The 19,427-nt window shown below is 36.7% G+C and overlaps 1 protein-coding gene across 3 annotated transcripts in view; it reads left to right on the top strand.

Moving 5' to 3' along the window:
* ZFYVE9 (zinc finger FYVE-type containing 9) overlaps nucleotides 1–19,427 on the top strand; it is a 150,558-nt gene that overhangs the window by 45,865 nt on the left and 85,266 nt on the right. For 2 of the 3 annotated variants that reach the window (XM_039238544.1, XM_039238535.1), the window contains exons 4-7: nucleotides 10,667–10,766; nucleotides 13,209–13,385; nucleotides 14,994–15,163; nucleotides 18,397–18,517. In XM_039238544.1, coding sequence (XP_039094475.1) covers nucleotides 10,667–10,766; nucleotides 13,209–13,385; nucleotides 14,994–15,163; nucleotides 18,397–18,517 — 568 coding nt within the window. The remainder of the gene's footprint in view (nucleotides 1–10,666; nucleotides 10,767–13,208; nucleotides 13,386–14,993; nucleotides 15,164–18,396; nucleotides 18,518–19,427) is intronic. The other variant, XM_039238548.1, reaches the window with a different exon arrangement.

Here is a 19,427-nt window from a genome sequence, read left to right as displayed (position 1 = left end):
ACTGACTTTAATAATTGTTTCAGGGGCGCCTGGGTGGCTCAGTTGGTTAAGCGTTTGACTTTAGCTCAGGTCATGACTGTGGGTTCTAGTCCTTCTTCGGGCTCTGTGCTGACAGCTCAGAGCCTGGAACCTGCTTTGGATTTTTTGTCTCCTCCTCTCTCTCTGCCCCTTCCCAGCTCACACTCTGTTTCTCTCTGTCTCTCAAAAAATAAATAAAACATTAAAAACAAAAAGGGGGATATCTTTTAATTGCTTGCCTTTTACAGACTAGCACTTGTAAACCAGTACATAAAACATAAGACACAATGTGTGTTATTAACGGAGGACCAAGAGGGAGAAGAAGGGGGGAAATAGTGGGGGAGAGGGAGAGAGGCAAACCATGAAAGACTCTTGAATACTGAGAACAAACTGAGGACTGATGGGTGTTGGGGGGGAAGGGGGGGAGATGGGCAGGGAGGAGGGCACTTGTGGGGATGAGCACTGGGTGTTATATGGAAACCAACTTGACAATAAACTATTTGTAAAAAAAGATAACAGGGTATATTAAAAATTAACTTATATATACTATAATACAGAAGCATATAGATAAATATATTTATTATAAATATATTCTATATAAATGAATATATTAATAATATATATTTAAGTTTGTTTATTTATTTTTAGAGACACCAAGACAGCACAAGTTGGGGAGGGGCAGAGAGGGAGAATCCCAAGCAGGCTCCCAGCTCCCAGCGCAGATCCTGACACGAGATTTGAACTCCCAAAACTGTGAAATTATGACCTGAAACCAAGAGTCAGACCCTTAACTGACTGAGCCACCCAGGCGCCCCTGGGAAGTTTTAAAAGAAAAGGAAAGGGATATAAGAAAGGTACCACCATTCACTCAGTCTCTATTTTGTACTTCATTTTATCTTCATAAAAGCCTTACAAGGAGAGTACTAACATTTCATTTTTACATATGAGGAAAAACTGAGGCTCACAGTTCAAATTATTCTCATAAGGTCATTTGGCCAGTGAATAATAAAGTTGAAATTGGAATCCAAAAGTGCCAAATTAAAGAAAATTACATGTAAACACACAAATGGTCAGAGAAAAACAGATACCATATGATCTGTCATATTTGTGGACCCTAAAAATAAAAGAAAGCCAAAAACCCCTAAACCCTAAGCTCATAGTTAGAACAGATGAGTGGTTGCCTGGGGCAGGGAGAGAGTGAGGGTAAGCAAAGGGTAAAATGGCGAAATGGCTGGAGAGAGTCAGAAGGTACTGACTTCCAGGTATAAAATAAATCAGTCTTGGGGATGTAATACACAGCTTGGTAACTGTAGTTAGTAATACTGTAATGCATATTTGAAATTTGCTAAGAGAATAAATCTTAAAAGTTGTTATAACAAGAAAAATTCTGTAACTATATTGTGGTGATCATTTTGCAATATATACAAATACTAAGTAATTATGTTGTACACCTGAAACTTACATAATGTGTTTCAGTTTTACCTCAGTTAAAAAAAAACACATTAAACCCTACATTGCAAAGAACAAAGCTTAATATATGTAAACAACAAAATAAAGGAACTGACCTCATTTGATGTCACTGTCATTAATAAATAGCTTAAAATGTGTTTGTCATTAATGAAGATGTGAATTTGGCTTGTGTATGATATAGCCCTTCCCAGGTAAGTCCACATTAATGTTTGTTTCTTATAAACTCATTTGTGCACTGATTTTTATAATCAAGGAAGCAATAAACATTTGGCAAGTACCTATTTTATTTCAGGTACTGTGATATGAGTATTAAAATACTTTAGTCCTTTACTCCAAGAAGTTTACATCCTAGTTCGGGAAAATGGAGAATAAGTTAAATAAATGCAAAAGATTGCAGTAGATTGTGCTAGTTGTGTAGTAAAAGTATATGGCGTGGTATTTTGATAGTGTAAGTTTGTATGTGCAAATATGTAATTCTCTATTTCTCGAACTGACTTTTTGACTCCGAGCCTTTAGCTTAGAGAATTGGGGAAGGTGCTTAGATGAGTTTGGAATGTGGAGTGGAATATTTTTGTTACAGTGACTGGGGTTGCTGGTGGTGTTTAGTAATCTGGGACATCTTGTGTTAAAATGTCCCATGTTAGTCAGAATGATGCTGTGAAGAATTGGCCACCCTAAATGCCAAGAATGGCCTTGTTGAGAAACACTGACTAACTTGACCCAGGACAAACAACTTCATCTTGGTCTTTTCAGGCAAATAAGTGTTATCCAGTAATTTTAAATCCAGGATTATTAACCTATTCTCAGGTGGTTCAAATCTCTTAGATTCTGCCTATCTTTTCCAGGGTACTAATTCTTTTTTTTTTTTTTTTTTTACAAATAGTTTATTGTCAAATTAGTTTCCACATAACACTCAGTGCTCATCCCCAAAGTGCCCTCCTCCATGCCCATCCCCCCTCCCCCCCACATCCATCAGTCCTCAGTTTTTGTCAGCATTCAAGAGTCTCTCATGGTTTGCCTCTCTCCTTTTCCCCCACCATTTCCGCCCTTCTTCTCCCCCTTGTTCCTCCGTCAAGTTCCTCCTAATCCTCCTATACGTGCAAACATATGATCTTTGTCCTTTTCTGCCTGACTTATGTCGCTCAGCCTAACACCCTCAAGGTCCATCCATGTTGCTACACATGGCCAGATTTCATTGTTTCTCATTGCCATGTAGTATTCCATGGTATAGATAAACCACATCTTCTTGATCCATTCATCTGTTGATGGACACTTAGGCTCTTTCCATGTTTTAGCTATTGTGGAGAGTGCTGCTATGAACATTGGGGTACATGTGCTCCTATGCCTCAGCATTTCTGTATCCCTTGGGTAAATTCCTAGCAGTGCTATTGCTGGGTCATAAGGGAGTTCTATTGTTAGTTTCCTGAGGAACCTCCACACTGTTTTCCAGAGGGGCTGTACCAGTTTACATTCCCACCAACAGTGCAGGAGGGTGCCCGTTTCTCCACATCCTCGCCAGCATCTAGAGTTCTCTGATTTGCTCATTTTAGCCACTCTGACTGGCGTGAGGTGGTATCTCAGTGTGGTTTTGATTTGTATTTCCCTGATGAGGAGGGATGCTGAGCATCGTTTCATGTGTCTGTTGGCCATCTGGATGTCTTCTTTGGAGAAGTGTCTGTTCATGTCTTCTGCCCATTTCTTCACTGGGTTGTTTGTTTTTCGGGCGTGGAGGTTGGTGAGTTCCTTATAGATTCTGGATATTATCCAGGGTACTAATTCTAATGACCTGTGGATCTTATTATAGCATAGTCTTTGCCTTTTTGAGAACAAGAGCCAGCATTCCCAGGTCAATCTTCTATTTTATGTTGTGGTACACTGTCTGTGTCAGTCACAGGCACTGTCTGGTGGTAGTTTTGTGGTGTATGCTGCATTTGATCTCAGTAGATTTCTGTAATTCTCTGGCATGGGTGATCCCACAGAAATGCCTCTCTTTTTGCCTGATTGCTGTTTTCTTGCCATTCTAGGTAGTTTCTTGGCAAGTCATCCACTTTTCTAACTAACTTCTGTGCCTTTCTTGAATTCCCTTGGAAACAAAAGATCCCCCTCCACACTATTGTTGGCATATTGGGAAGGATGGGTAAGATCCCTCTGTTTAACTGCATAATGCTGCCCCCTGGCCTGCTTAAAAAAAAAAAAAAAAAGGATATCTTTATTTTTTGGGTGGTTTGTTTTTTTTTCAATTCTCACTTGAGATTTTTTTTTTTTTTACCCAAAGCAAGTCTTTACTTTTGAAAGTCCCCACCTGTGTTAGTTTGCTAGGACTGTCATAACAAAGTACTACTAACTGGTGGTTTAAACAATAAAAATCTATTGTGTCATAATTCCAGAGGCTAGAAGTCTGAAATTGAGGTGGTGACAAGGTTGGTTCCGTCTGAGGGTTGTGAGGGAAGATCTATTCCATGTCTTTCTACTTGGCTTGTAGATGGCCATCTTTATGTTCACATGGTATTCTCCCACATGCTGTGTCCAAATTTCCCCTTTTATAAGGTCACTAGTCATATTGGATTAGGAGCCCCCACCTTAATGACCTCATTTTAATTTGATTACCTCTATAAAGACCCTATTTCCAAATGAGTCATATTCCGAAGTATTGAGGGTTAAGACTTACATATGTGTATTTGGAGGAGACACAGTTCAACCTGAAACACCAAATATTCCTTTTAATTCTGTTTTCTTTTTAGAATACAGAAAAGGCTCTACTCAAAATAAAATTAAAATATCCCAGTCCAACACCTAAAAAAATTATATAAAAGTCATAAGAGACGGGGAAAAAAAGCCCTATTTTTATCCAAATTTTATCCTCCAACTTGACTGTTTTACTTTATGTTTCCATGTGAGTAACTACATAAGGAACTCTATAATTCTTTTTACAGGCTAACAGCATTCCATTTAATGGTCATACTGTACTTTATTAATCATTCCTCTACTGATGAACATTTTGGTTGTTTATAACTTTCAACTATTATGAACTATATAGAGCTAGTTCTTGTATACATCTCATTGCACATTTGGATTTTCTTTTTGTAGGATAATCTTTCAGATTGCATGTGCTAAGTCAAAGGGAATGAATAGTTAAAAATTTAAAACATACCGCTAAATTAATCTACCAATTTATACTACCACCTGGAGGTTATGAGACAAAGGTCCTCTTTTCTCTTTACCCTCACCACCATTGGATAATAACAGTTTTTAAAAAATTCTTTGTACAATAGAAAAAGAAAATCTCATTCTTTTAATTTTTATTTTGTCACAACTGAAACTTAGTATATCTTTATTAGACATTTTATTTATTTTTCTGTAAATTTACCTGTGTGAGTTCTTTGCTTTTTTTCTTTAGAGGTTTTTGTATTTTTCTTTTTAGTTCATTGAAGGTTTTTATATGTTATGGATCTTAGCGCTTTGTTCATTATATATAACAAATATTTTATCTAGTCTGTTATTCTTTTTGATGTCACTGTACATGGAGGTTTTTTGTAATTTCCTTTTCCAATTGTTCATTTTTAGTGTATAGAAAGAAATGCAACTGATATTTGTGTGTTGACTTTGTATGTTGCAACTTCACTGAATTCATTTCTAAGTTTTAATAGTTTTTATGTGTGGAATATTTAGGATTTTCTGTATATTAGTTCAGATCTTCTGCAAACAAAGTTAACTTTACTTCTTCCTTTACAATTTGGATGCATTTTATTTCTTTTTCTTGACTGATCCTTTGGATAGAAATTCAGTACCTATGTTAGGTAGAAGAGGTGAAAGCAGGTTGAGGAAAAGCTTTCAGTTTTTCATCATTGAGTATAATGTTTGCTATGGAGTTTTTTGTATATGGCTTTTATTATGTTGTGGTAGTTTCCTTCTATTTCTAGTTTTTTAACTGTTTTTACTATGCTTTATGTTTATTATGTTTTTATTATGAAAGGGTATTGAATTTTGTCAGATGCTTTTTCTGCTTTGAGATGATTATGTGGGTTTATTTCTCGTTCTGTTAACGTGTATTACATTTATTGAGTTCTTTATGTTGAATAATCCCAAATCCATTATTTTTTCCCTATACTGTAGCCATGTCTTCCTCTTGATGTCTTCCTCTCTGATTAAAACATTTAAGTGATTTCCCACTGCTCCAATTAAAAAAACCAAAATTATTAATACAGCCTGTACAAACTTTGCTTGGTCTGCCTTCTTTTTTAAAATTGAAGTATAATTAATATACAGTGTTATTTGTATCTGTATGACTGAACAGTTCTATACATTACTCTCAATGACTCTATTCTCTATGCTCTACTTTTCATCTCTATGACTTATTTATTTTATAACTGGAAGTTTGTACCTCTTAATCCCCTTTATCTCTTTTTCCCATCCCCCTACTTACCTCCTCTCTGGCAGCCACCAGTTCTCTGTATTTAAGAGTCTGGTTTTTTGTTTCTTTGTTCATTTGTTGTATTCCTTATTTTTCACACAGGAGTGGAATCATACAATATTTGTCTTGTCTGGCCTCATCTTATTCCATGCCTCCCTTAACCTAAGGGCCTTTAGCCATATTAACTATTTTTAGCTCCTTGATGGAGCCATGCTTTCTTCCCCTAATAGGACCTGTGTACTTGCTGTTTCCTCTGCTTATTATTGTCTCTCTCCCTGGTTCCATTTTGTGCATAGAAAACTTTTACCTCATATTTTATCTGTGTCATTTCCTAAATAAAACCTTTCTTGACCCTGTCAATCTAGGTAGGGCCTAGATTACATCTTATTTTACCCTGTAGTTCTTTTGAAGCAAGTAATTTTATATTCACTGTGTAATTATTTAATTTTAGATGTAACCTCTGTAGACTATGAATTTCATGAAGGCAGGGGCCATATCTATTTTGTTCACTGCTATACCTAGTAGAGTAGCCTGCTGCTCAGCACATAGTTAGGACTTGAATATTTGTAGCATAAATGAGTGAATGATGGCTTCTTGGAATTACCTCTTGATTAAAAGATTATTGAAAGATTTCAAGATTAACATAATTAGATTTACTGTTTTAGAAAGTTCTGTCATTTAGTGTTTGTGTGAAAGATGAATTGGAAAGACACATCTAAAGATTAGGAGGATAGATCATTGATTATGACCATCTTCTAGCCCTCAGATAGTAGATATAGGCCTGAATAAAGGCAGCAGCATTAATGATAGAGAAGGAGAGATTAAGAGGGAGAACCAACAGGATTTAGCAACTGACTAGATGTAGTTATGGTGAGGCAGAAGGAAAAGTCAGGTCTCAAAGTAAAATACCATATATGAATTAGTATGAAACAGTATTACATAGTAGTTAAGAACAGAGCCTTTGGAGACTTATTATGTAACTTACTAGCTGTACAACCGAACGATTTTGCTTAGTATCTGTTTGTTGAACTCTGTTGATTGTAAATGACTGAATTCATAGAGGTTAAATGAAATAGTATATGTAAAGTGCTTGTATTCATACAGTTTGCTGTGGACTTGAACAAGTCATTTAACCACCCAAACTCAAGTTTCTTCTGATAGAAATAATCTATTTCCTGTTCCCTCTTTGTTGCAGGGTTACTTTGAGAATGTAAAGGCTCTGAAAATTTTAAATTGGTAATCATGGTAGCTAGATATATTAATTATATATTATATATAATATTTATATATATCATGTATATCATCTCTTTCACTTTGTCTTTATTTAAAAAAAATTTTTTTAATGCTTCATTTCTGAGAGAGAGAGAGAGACAGCATGAGCAGGGGAGGGTCAGAGAGAGAGGGAGACACAGACTTTGAAACAGGCTCCAGGCTCTGAGCTAACTATCAGCACAGAGCCCGATGCGGAGCTCAAACCCACGAACTGTGACATCATGACCTGAGCTGAAGTCGGACGCTTAACCAACTGAGCCACCCGGGCGCCCCTTGCTTTGTCTTTAATGTGACCTCATCTCTTGATTAATCTTTGTAAGATGGTTACTTCTTGACCATAAGAACTGGATTAGTGGAATTTACCATACTGGGAACAGCTTTCTGCCCATATGAATCTCTCTGTGATAAATGACTAATGACTTCTTAAGAAAATAAATCTTAACAGGGAGCTAAGGAGATTCTTGTTGTCTAATGTGGAAGGGAGAAGAAAGTAAAATTATCAAGAACCATCCCTGGAAGGTGGACATATGGTGCTGGAGATTGGCCTGGTGAATTTTTGATTGTCTGCTCTGATTTCCTATAGCGGGGGCTGTCCTTATTTTTCTTTTTAAGTCTGTTTATTTATTTTGAGAGAGAGAACGCACACGTGCACACAATCAGGAAGGAGGCAGAGAGAGAGAGGGAGAGAGAAAATTCCAAGCAGTCTCCGTGTTGCCAGTGCAGAGCCTGACATGGGGTCACTCCTATGAACCGTGAGATTGTGACCTGAGCTGAAATCAAGAGCTGGGTGCTCAACTGACTGAGCCATCCAGGTGCCCAAGGGGCCATGCTTACTTTTATGATTGAGTTGTATACTTTGATCTTTCCTGGCTTTTATAGCAAACCAGTAAAACAGCTGGTATGATTATTTTTTTTTTTTTTTTTTTTTTACAAATAGTTTATTGTCAAATTAGTTTCTACATAACACTCAGTGCTCATCCCCAAAGTGCCCTCCTCCATGCCCATCCCCCCCTCCCCCCCACATCCATCAGTCCTCAGTTTTTGTCAGCATTCAAGAGTCTCTCATGGTTTGCCTCTCTCCCTTTCCCCCACCATTTCCGCCCTTCTTCTCCCCCTTGTTCCTCCGTCAAGTTCCTCCTAATCCTCCTATACGTGCAAACATATGATATTTGTCCTTCTCTGCCTGACTTATTTCGCTCAGCATAACACCCTCAAGGTCCATCCATGTTGCTACACATGGCCAGATTTCATTGTTTCTCATTGCCATGTAGTATTCCATGGTATAGATAAACCACATCTTCTTGATCCATTCATCTGTTGATGGACACTTAGGCTCTTTCCATGTTTTAGCTATTGTGGAGAGTGCTGCTATGAACATTGGGGTACATGTGCTCCTATGCCTCAGCATTTCTGTATCCCTTGGGTAAATTCCTAGCAGTGCTATTGCTGGGTCATAAGGGAGTTCTATTGTTAGTTTCCTGAGGAACCTCCACACTGTTTTCCAGAGGGGCTGTACCAGTTTACATTCCCACCAACAGTGTAGGAGGGTGCCCGTTTCTCCACATCCTCGCCAGCATCTAGAGTTCTCTGATTTGCTCATTTTAGCCACTCTGACTGGCGTGAGGTGGTATCTCAGTGTGGTTTTGATTTGTATTTCCCTGATGAGGAGGGATGCTGAGCATCGTTTCATGTGTCTGTTGGCCATCTGGATGTCCTCTTTGGAGAAGTGTCTGTTCATGTCTTCTGCCCATTTCTTCACTGGGTTGTTTGTTTTTCGGGCGTGTAGTTTGGTGAGTTCCTTATAGATTCTGGATATTAACCCTTTATCTGATATGTCATTTGCAACTATCTTTTCCCATTCCGTTGGTTGCCTATTAATTTTCTGGGTTGTTTCCTTGGCTGTGCAGAAGCTTTTAATCTTGATGAGGTCCCAACAGTTTATTTTTGCTCTTGATTCCCTTGCTTTTGGGGATGTGTCAAGTAAGAAGTTGCTGCGGTGGAGGTCAAGGAGGTTGTTTCCTGCTTTCTCCTCTAGGGTGTTGATAGTTTCCTGTCTCACGTTCAGGTCCTTTATCCATTTTGAGTTGATTTTTGTGCATGGTGTGAGAAAATGATCTAGTTTCATTCTTCTGCATGTTGCTGTCCAGTTCTCCCAACACCATCTGTTAAAAAGGCTGTCTTTTTTCCATTGGATATTCTTTCCTGCTTTGTCAAAGATCAGTTGGCTGTATACTTTTGGGTCCACTTCTGAGTTCTCAATTCTGTTCCATTGGTCTATGTGTCTGTTTTTGTGCCAATACCATACTGTCTTGAGGATGACAGCTTTGTAGTAGAGGCTGAAGTCTGGGATGGTGATACCTCCCGTTTTGGTTTTATTTTTCAGTATTACTTTGGCTATTCGGGGTCTTTTGTGGTTCCATACAAATTTTTGGATAGTTTGTTCTAGTTTTGAGAAGTATGCTGGTGCAATTTTGATTGGAATTGCATTGAATGTGTAGAGTGCTTTAGGTAGTAATGACATCTTAACTATATTTATTCTTCCTATCCATGAGCATGGAATGTTTTTCCATTTCTTTGTGTCTTCTTCAATTTCCTTCATAAGTTTTCTATAGTTTTCATCATACAGATCTCTTGTATCCTTGGTTAGGTTTATTCCGAGGTATTTTATGGTTTTTTGTGCAATTGTGAATGGGATCAGTTTCTTGATTTCTCTTTCTGTTGCTTCATTATTGGTGTATAAAAATGCAACCGATTTCTGTACGTTGATTTTGTACCCTGCAACTTGGCTGAATTCTTGGATCAGTTCTAGTAGGCTTCTGGTGGAGTCTGTCGGGTTTTCTATGTAGAGTATCATGTCATCTGCGAAGAGTGAAAGTTTGACTTCCTCTTTGCCAATTCTGATGCCTTTGATTTCCTTTTGGTGTCTGATGGCTGATGCTAGGACTTCCAGCACTATGTTAAACAACAGTGGTGAGAGTGGACATCCCTGTCGTGTTCCTGATCTCAGGGGGAAAGCTCTCAGTTTCTCCCCATTGAGGATGATGTTAACAGCTGGTATGATTATTATTCCATCTATCAGATGAGTAAAAATCAGAAGTTCAAACTTGGAATTCCCCATGTTTGTTTATTTCACCCTGCTATATTGCCTTTCCAAACAAACATAGCAGATGTAATTATCTTTAAATGCCCATGTTATGTGATATTGTGTATAGGAATTTTGTCTAAGGGCAGGTCTTTTTCCCCCACCTGCTGTGTATTTGTTATGTGATCGTGGCTTTTAGTTTCAGCCAACACTTTTACTTTCCTTATTGCTGACAGACATGTCATTTCACTCTTGCTTTTGAATTGAGTCTTAGGCCTGCCTTCCTTAATTGCATTTTCTTTTGAAGTTTTTAGTGTTTTAGTAATACGGTTTCCTATCAGGGTTGATCAATATTGGTTTGCTCTCTTTGTACTGTAATCCTAAATAAATTTAGTATGTTCTTATTTCTGCAGGTTTTCTGTGCTTCCTGCTGTAGCCTGAAATGTAAACTGTTATACATGGATAGAAAGGAAGCTAGAGTATGTGTGATCTGCCATTCAGTGCTAATGAATGGTAAGTATCAAAACAGGTTGAATTCACAGTTACCAAGACAGAACAAGAGAATTCCTATGAAGGCTACTATTTTTTCCTGCCTTTCTCTATAAGTTGCTCACCTTCTCAAAAGTCACAACTGTAATTGAAAATATGGAGCAAATTTCTATGTCTTGAAAATATTATAGCATTTCAAACTCCCTGTGCCTGACTTAAATGATTGTTAAAGTCAGGTAAGTTTTGCAGGAAGAATGGAGGTTCTGGTGGAAATCTGGTGCTGTGTGGCTTTAATGCTTCTGTGGAATGACTGGAATGGGATGGGGGTGGGAAGCTATTGACCACTTAGATGATGAAATATTAAAATTGGGCTGAGGTTTTCCTTTCAAGGGAAGCTATCTCTTTCTAGGTAATACCTTAATATCTTAAGATTTATCCTTATTAACAACTTTTCACTTATCTTGTTAAAAATAAGTATTTTAGCATCTAAGATCAAGTAGAAAAGTGCATTTTTCTATCAAATCTGAATACTACTTAGATTTGTTATAAGGATATTGGTTTTGAATTTAGTTATATGGTAAAAAAAACATAGCCAGGAGAAGGTAAATATAGCTTGTCTAGTGTTCATCTTTTTGGGACTAGAAATGAATCCAAGGGCAGTTTGGTTCAAAATTACCAAAAAAAGAAGTTTTTTTGTAAATAGATACAAGAAAATTGATCAGGCTATAGTATTTTCTCTGTGAGTGTGTCTTTGTATAGTTGCCAGAAGAATTACTAATAAAATTTTGAACTTGGACAAAAGTTGCTGCCTGTGCCAGGGTAGCGTGCCTCCTGGAGGCAGGAATCTATCTGCTCAAGACCCCTCCTGCTCTGTCTGTCTGTGTTGCTCATAGTGATGTTTTCCTGTTGCTGGCTTATTAACTACTGCATGTCAGTTTATCTGATCTGTTCTTATCTCCTGTGATCCACCCAATTTCCTCCCATTTCTGAATTCTTAACAATTTTGATCAAATATTAATTCATTCTCTCTACTCTTAAGGGCCAATTTTTAGATGGTAGTTACTTCACTCAGTTGCTCAGTTGATGATTTTTATTCCTGCTTTCATTTTCGGACATATATCCGCAGAAAAGAGCATGCTGCTTAATTATAGTATCCAATACCTCTTTTATTTGATGAGGTCTTTCAACTTCATAGCTTTTTTTTTTTTTAATTTAACTTGGCATAGCTAAAGATGAAGGAAATGGCAGAGGATTCATATGGAATACTTATTTTTATTAAGCCAAGGATGCCCTTACCAGGGAATCCGAAAGTAATCTACTTTTCCTGGTTTTTCCAGCGTCTTTCCTCTCGCATGGCTTAGCGAAGTCTTTTTCTGAATATTTAATTTGATGCTTTTCAGTGTTCCCTATCCTTTTATCCCTTTCTCCTTTTCTCTTCCTTCCCTCTTTCTGCCAATGCTTTCAAAGGAACTAGCTATTGTTTTTACCCTTGTCCTGAAGTTTGGAGGCAATAAATATTCACAATCTTATGGATCATTCTTTGATATTGAATGATATTTTTTAAAAAGATGCTTTAAAAATTGTGTTTTCCATTCCTGGGCATGTGGTATTATCTGAACTTAGAAGATAAAATTTAGTATCTTTCATTTCTGTAGCTTCTTTCATTCTATTTACTTTAAAGACAGTAGTTGATATGTCAATATTAATAAAATTATAGAATATACAGAATCTTAACACATTTGTAATCAGTCATATTGGTTGATGCCACTTGTATGATATTGGCACCTTTTCACGTTCAAATGGGTCCTGTGCTTCTGAGACACACCAAAGATGTGAATTGGTTGTTTTTGCTGGATACTTTTACACAAGGTAATGATTACACAATAGCAGAATTCACAAAAATGTTGAGATGTGTTCTCTTGAGCCTTAACCTTTAGACTTTTTCAAGTGAGATTTTTATCTCAACTAAGAAGAGCCTAAAAGTCTGTAAATGAAACAAAAAATATCATACAATGGAGTTATGCTATTTTAGTCCCTGATTTTGATTTTTGATAGACCTTTATAAAATGGGTTGAATATTAAACCTGTCCCCCTCTCCTCCCAAATGTCTAAATTGCTATCCCAGTTGCAAATCCTTAGTAAGTTTGATGTTTCACTCCCTCTTAAGGAAATGTATGGTCTCTTTTAAAGAAACCAGGAACCTAGTCATTAATCTCAGACTGACCTACTGTCAGTCTGTATCAGAACTGTCACATAATTCTTATTTGTTGCTTCCAAATAGTTTACTTAACCTAATCGTCTCCTTTATTGAATAAAATCACCTATCTCCTTAGTACTTTCACTAGCTGGAAGAGAGAGTACAAAGAGTGTTAATGAGGAAGAGCCAAATTATTTATCCAGTATTGAGGAGGTCTTGATGTCCATATTTTGCAATCCATTCACATTGATTGTCTGTATTTGCTTTAGCTCAAGCCTGGGAGAACATGATGAGTGCCTCAAGCCAGAGCCCTAACCCTAACAATCCTGCTGAATACTGTTCTACTATCCCTCCCTTGCAGCAAGCTCAGGCCTCAGGAGCCCTGAGCTCTCCACCTCCCACTGTGATGGTACCTGTGGGAGTTTTAAAGCACCCTGGAGCAGAAGGTAGGGAATCATGTGCTCTTCTCTCTCCTTTTCCTCACCAAGTTCCTCTGAAAAGGTGCTGATGTGATTTTACAGCACAAGTCTTTAAAACACTTTAGAGAAGTCCCTTTGGGTGGTTATTAAAGTGGAAGGAACAAGGTGAGAAATGTGTCAAGACTATTTCTGGGCAAGTAAAGAATAATACTGTGTTACCTGATATTTTGGAGGCACCTCTAAAAATATGCCAATACTCTCTCCAACTTAAAGAATGGAGTGATTACACTGCTTATACTTGAAAAGAGGTACAGAATTTGAAGTTGGCCTGTAAAATCCTAGCCTTATGCCTACTTTAATGTTCTTTATAGGAGTTTCTGAAAATGGAGAGTTCTTTCTTTGGACCAGCCCATTTTAGTATTGCTTTTTGAAAACACATTGCTATTTTCTCTTTTCATTTTTAATCTATCCAAGTAAGAATATGAAAATATTGTTAGGTACATAGACTTTTATAAAATCCAGAACTTTCTGATTATATCATACGATAGAAAATTATAGGCTCAACTTATTTTAGTTTATTTATATCTTTATGATTATGTTATTGTCAGATGAAAGACACTTTGTAAGTTTAGGAAATTATCAGTAGTAAAAATAACAATTATGTATTTCCTTATAATGATCTTGTTGGGAAGTTTCCCTTGGTAATTAAAATCAATCTTCTTAATTTTCTGTCTTTTTGTCTAGTAATATTCCCTTTCTCTTGCTAAATAGCCCTACTCCCCTTATGAAGATCAGAGACTTCTGATATTATCATAGTCTTCCCCATTTTCCCCTCTTTTCAGATCATCCCTTAGTCATACTCCTTGTATTTTTATGAATTCAGGCTTTCTTAAAATCTTTATCCTCTTTACTTCATTTATCATTTTTGTTGTTCTTTCCTAAGTCTCTCTTTGTTTTGGCTGTTTGCAATTGATTTCCAGAACTGGATTTAAAGAGATCATTTCATCGGACTTAGTTTTCCAGCTTTTCCCCTATTGCAGACTACTTTGCACTGCCAGATCAGTCTTTTTTCATCTTCTGTTACTTGTTAGCCAGAGATCTGGTCAGTTTGCTTCCCAGTTCTCTTACATATCTGTGCCAACTTTTCCTTTATTTGTAAATAATTCTTCAACATTCTTCAGGGCATCTTTTGACCTTTAAAAACACCATATCACTTTTCCAGATATTTAATTCCCATGGAAACCTCATACTTTTAGGAGATGTGGACATCCATTGCAAGATATTTTTTCCCTGTGATTAATTTATTTCCTAGGCACTTAAACACCTTCCTTAGTTTCTCTATCAGTGAAATGGAACAGAGTAAGTGACATAATCAAAAGTGTACTTATGAACTCTTAATATTTGGAAGCAAGGTGTTTTAAATACTTATGTTTAAGTTACAGAAATAAAGAATATATTTAAACTTGTATCTTATTAGTTTATAAGCACTTTTATACACAGTTACAGTTCTTATATTTATAAGATGCTAAATAGTGATTTCTTTGTACTTCTGGAAATGGTGACCTTCTCTTCTTTGATGTTAGAAACGCTACTAATATCACAGTGATGCCTGTTTTATTTTTCTGGCTCCTCAAGTGGCTCAGCCCAGAGAGCAGAGACGAGTTTGGTTTGCTGATGGGATCTTGCCTAATGGAGAAGTTGCTGATGCAGCCAAATTAACAGTGAATGGAACTTCCTCTGCAGGAACCTTGGCTGTCTCACATGACCCAGTTAAACCAGTAACTACCAGTCCTCTACCAGCAGAGGTAAGAAAACAAAACAGCATCTAAAAGTGAGTACTTAGTTTACTCAGCATTGTGCTCCTTCTGTCTTCCCTTTGTCTAAGTTGAGTGACCTTTCTGTGGAAGCCTATAGGTTTCAGATACAGTTTAGGAGGGTGTGTGTGTGTGTGTGTGTGTGTGTGTGTGTCTAGGAGTAAAGCAAATGTGGCAAAATCAGTTTTTGTTTGCTGTGTATTTGGAAGCTTTTTTGTTTTTTTGTTTTTTTTCAGAAGAAAGATTCTCATGAAGGTTGTTGTCAATGAGCTCAGGCTACTGCTGTAGTTAGAGTTCATGCAGAGGGAATCCTGCCCCCTTTGTACACTGATTTTTAAACAGTATTCCCCAGGTTCTGTGGTGGCCTCTTGGGAGTGCCATGTTGAGGAAGGGCCAGGCCATATAAAGGTGACTAAAGAGTCCCTCTATTCCTTTCTCTTCAACCAAGCATCTCTACTTTTTTCTGTTCTACCTTTTGGTTGCCATGTAGGATTTTTAAAGATTGTATTGTTAAGTAATCTCAACACCCAATGTGGGGCTTGAACTCACAACCCCAAGATCAAGAGTTGCATGCTCTGCCAACTGAGCCAGCCAAGTGCCCCTGATAGGTTTTTAGAACAGAAAGTCTGTTGGAATGAAAGAGGAAGCTCTAGTCTACGGCCATACCACCCTGAACGCGCCCGATCTCGTCTGAATGAAAGAGGAAGCTCTAGTGAATGACTGTTACAAGGAAACAAGATTCAGCTCGTTTTGCAAAATTAAACCAAGTTAGTTATTTTGTCTCTTACATTATTCAACACTCTATTTTAATACTTAGCTGATAAAAAATAGTTATCTGATAAACAAAGAGTTCTATTTTAAGATTAATAATTCTTTTTTTTTTTTTTTTTTTACCAGATAAGTATTGGGATAATAAATATCATTAGGGCCAGACTAGAATATATTTGTCTCATCTTTATGGCCTAGTAGAGTGTGTGCCACTTAATAGGTACTCTACGAAGAAATAAATTCCTTTTCACAGGTGGTATGTAAGTAGAGGCCAAATGACCACTTTCTATGATATTAAAAGGTGGATATATGCACCATTTCCTGTACTAGGCTTTCAAATCAAGTAATAATGGTTTTCAAATCAGATAATAATGGTTTGCCACTAAAATTTTCCAAGTTTCTTCTTATATGATGATGTATTGAGAACATTATTGGGGCGCCTGGGTGGCTTAGTCGGTTAAGCGTCCGACTTTCTCTTAGGTCATGATCTCGCGGTTCGTGGGTTTGAGCCCCGCGTCGGGCTCTGTGCTGACTGCCAGCTCAGAGCCTGGAGCCTGTTTCAGTCTGTGACTCCCTTTCTCTCTGACCCTCCCCTGCTCACGCTGTCTCTCTCTCTCTCTCTCTCTCCTGGAAATAAATAAAACATTAAAAAAAAAATTAAAAAAAAAAACATTATAAAATTTTTAACAAAAACCCACTGAAAAATGATAAAGTCCTAAATTATAGATAGTATAATTTCCTATGTTCATGTCATAGTAAGACATGAACATTTAAAAATTTTTTTTAATGTTTTATTTATTTTTGAGAGATAGAGACAGAGCATGAGCAGGGGAGGGGCAGAAGAGAGAGGGTGATATATACTCCAAAGCAGGCTCCCGGCTCCAAGCTGTCTGTCAGCACAGAACCTGACGCGGGGCTTGAACTCATAAACTGGGAGATTATGACCTGAGCTGAAGTCAGATGCTTAACTGACTGAGCCACCCAGATGCCCCAACATGGACATATTTTTTAAGAAAATAGTTTTAATCTTTATTCAGGTATAAAATCTATATAGCAAAGTACTTAAGGAGCATTACTCTTCAGGAGACAACTTGATGAACTTATAGATATACATACACATGTGCAACCACCACCCAGGTGAAAATACCATTTCCATCACTCTGTCTAGATGGTTCCTTCATGCCCTTTTTATGTCAATACCTGCCTGCTTTTCCCCAGGGTAACCCCATTATCTTGACTTGTATCACCATGGATTAGTTTTGACTGTTCTTAAATTTCACGTAAGTGGAAACTATATTATATATTGTTTTGTGCCTGCCTTCTAGCTTTTTTGTGTTTAGCTGCTCAAACTAATGATTATGAGATTTATCCATGTTGTATGCAACAAAAGTTAATATTTTTTTATTGCTGGGTAGTGTTCCATTGTATGGATATACCACAGATTATCTCTTTTTCCTGTTAATGGACATTTGGATTGTTTCTAGTCTTTTTTTTTTTTTTTTTTTTTTTTTTTTTTTTTTTTTTTTTTGGAGAATATTATTTTAATAGATTTTGAGTATAGNAAGTTAATATTTTTTTATTGCTGGGTAGTGTTCCATTGTATGGATATACCACAGATTATCTCTTTTTCCTGTTAATGGACATTTGGATTGTTTCTATTTTTTTTTTTTTTTTTTTTTTTTTGCTTAAGTTGTATAGAATATGGAGAATATTATTTTAATAGATTTTGAGTATAGCCTATTAAATTGTTAAGTGGATTTAACTCTATCCCAAATGTGTTTTTGCAGCATTATGCTTTATTAAATAGTGTAGTAAATGTGATCTTCATATTAATAAAAAGAAAAATGAACTTGAAGTTTTATTTCATTGCCTAATAAAGAAAACAGTGACTTATTTTAATCTCTGTATTTTATCTATTAATTTTTTTATTGTGGTAAAATATACATAATGTAAAATCTGCCATTTTTATCATTTCTAAGTGTACAAACTAGTGGCACTAAGTCTATTCATTGCTGTACAACCATCACCACTTTTCTCAAAGCTAGTTTTAAAAAGGAATGTAAATGAGACTTTAAGTGGGCCAAATGCTCTGAAGGTTCAGAAATTATGAGATAATATTGAAATTGTGTTTCTGTTGCCACTGCAGTTTTTAAAAAATATTTTCTTTTATGGCAGAGACGACCTGGGTAAAGAAAGCTTTAAGCCAGGCTATAAGGCTTCTTTTCTTATTATTCTGATATCATGATGCCAAAAAGAGAAACTATGTAACTGGAAATATTTTTATGGTATAAGCCCAGTCCTTTGGGAAACCAGCAACAGGTTAATGAGAAATATGTGCTGTTTTTCAAAAAGTATGAATTCCAGTTTTCACTTAAATTCACATTTATGTCCTTGACAATATTCTGCTAAAGTGTTGACCTCTCTCTAATGCTCACTTTGCTGATTTGCTTTCCTAGATGGATATTTCTCTGTTCTCTGGGAGTATAACTCAGGTTGGAAGTCCTGTTGGCAGTGCAATGAACCTAATTCCTGAAGATGGGCTTCCTCCCATTCTCATCTCCACTGGTGTAAAAGGAGGTATGTAGACTTACACATTTAAACAGGGAACCTGGGACACCTTGGTGGCTCAGTCGGTTAATTGTCCAACTCTTGATTTCTGGTCAGGACATGATCTCACAGTTTGTAGGATCAAGTCCCACATTGGGCTCTATGCTGTGCTTGCTTGCACTCTCTCTCTCCCTCTCTCTCAAAATAAATAAATAAACTAAATAACAACAATGACAAAACAAAAAAACCAAAATCATTTAAACAGCATCGTAATGGCAAGGATGCCAGATATTATCTTCTAAGAGAAAATTTGAGTGATAACCAACCTTTTTCTTTTCCAACAAAGAAAACAACTACTCAGTGCCGTGAAGATAATTGTTGCTATTACTGATAGTTTTAGAGTAAATTTTATGTTTTTATATTATAAGGTCATTTCATTTGTTGGGAAGATATATAAATGTAGTTCATTGGTACTTTTTTCTCTATATTTCAAAGCACATAATACTATGAAGAGTTGCTTATGGTTCTAGGATTGGCCCACTTGATACAGTCAGGACATTAATGTAACTTTTTGTCTTACAGTATAATATACATTCAGAAATGTACATTAGAATAAGCAGAGACCACTGAACTTACGTAGCAATTTTGTTGTTAAAAAAATATTTTTAGGGATGCCTAGGTGGCTCAGTCGGTTGAGCATCTGACTTCGGCTCAGGTCATGATCTCATGGTTCATGGGTTCGAGCCCCGCGTCAGGCTCTGTGCTGAAGGCTAGCTCAGAGCCTGGAGCCTGTCTTCGGATTCTCTCTCTGATCCTCCCCTGCTCGTGCTGTGTCTCTCTCTCTTTCAAAAATAAATAAAACATTTTTAAAAATTAAAAAAAATATATTTTTAGTGTTCTATTAAGAAATAAAGTTACTGTCCAGTCAAAAGAATACTTA

The sequence above is a fragment of the Hyaena hyaena genome, unplaced genomic scaffold (assembly GCF_003009895.1).
Source record: "Hyaena hyaena isolate Hyena2069 unplaced genomic scaffold, ASM300989v1 scaffold_5, whole genome shotgun sequence".
Taxonomy (NCBI): Eukaryota; Metazoa; Chordata; class Mammalia; order Carnivora; family Hyaenidae; genus Hyaena; species Hyaena hyaena.
This window is presented reverse-complemented; position numbering and strand designations above follow the sequence as displayed.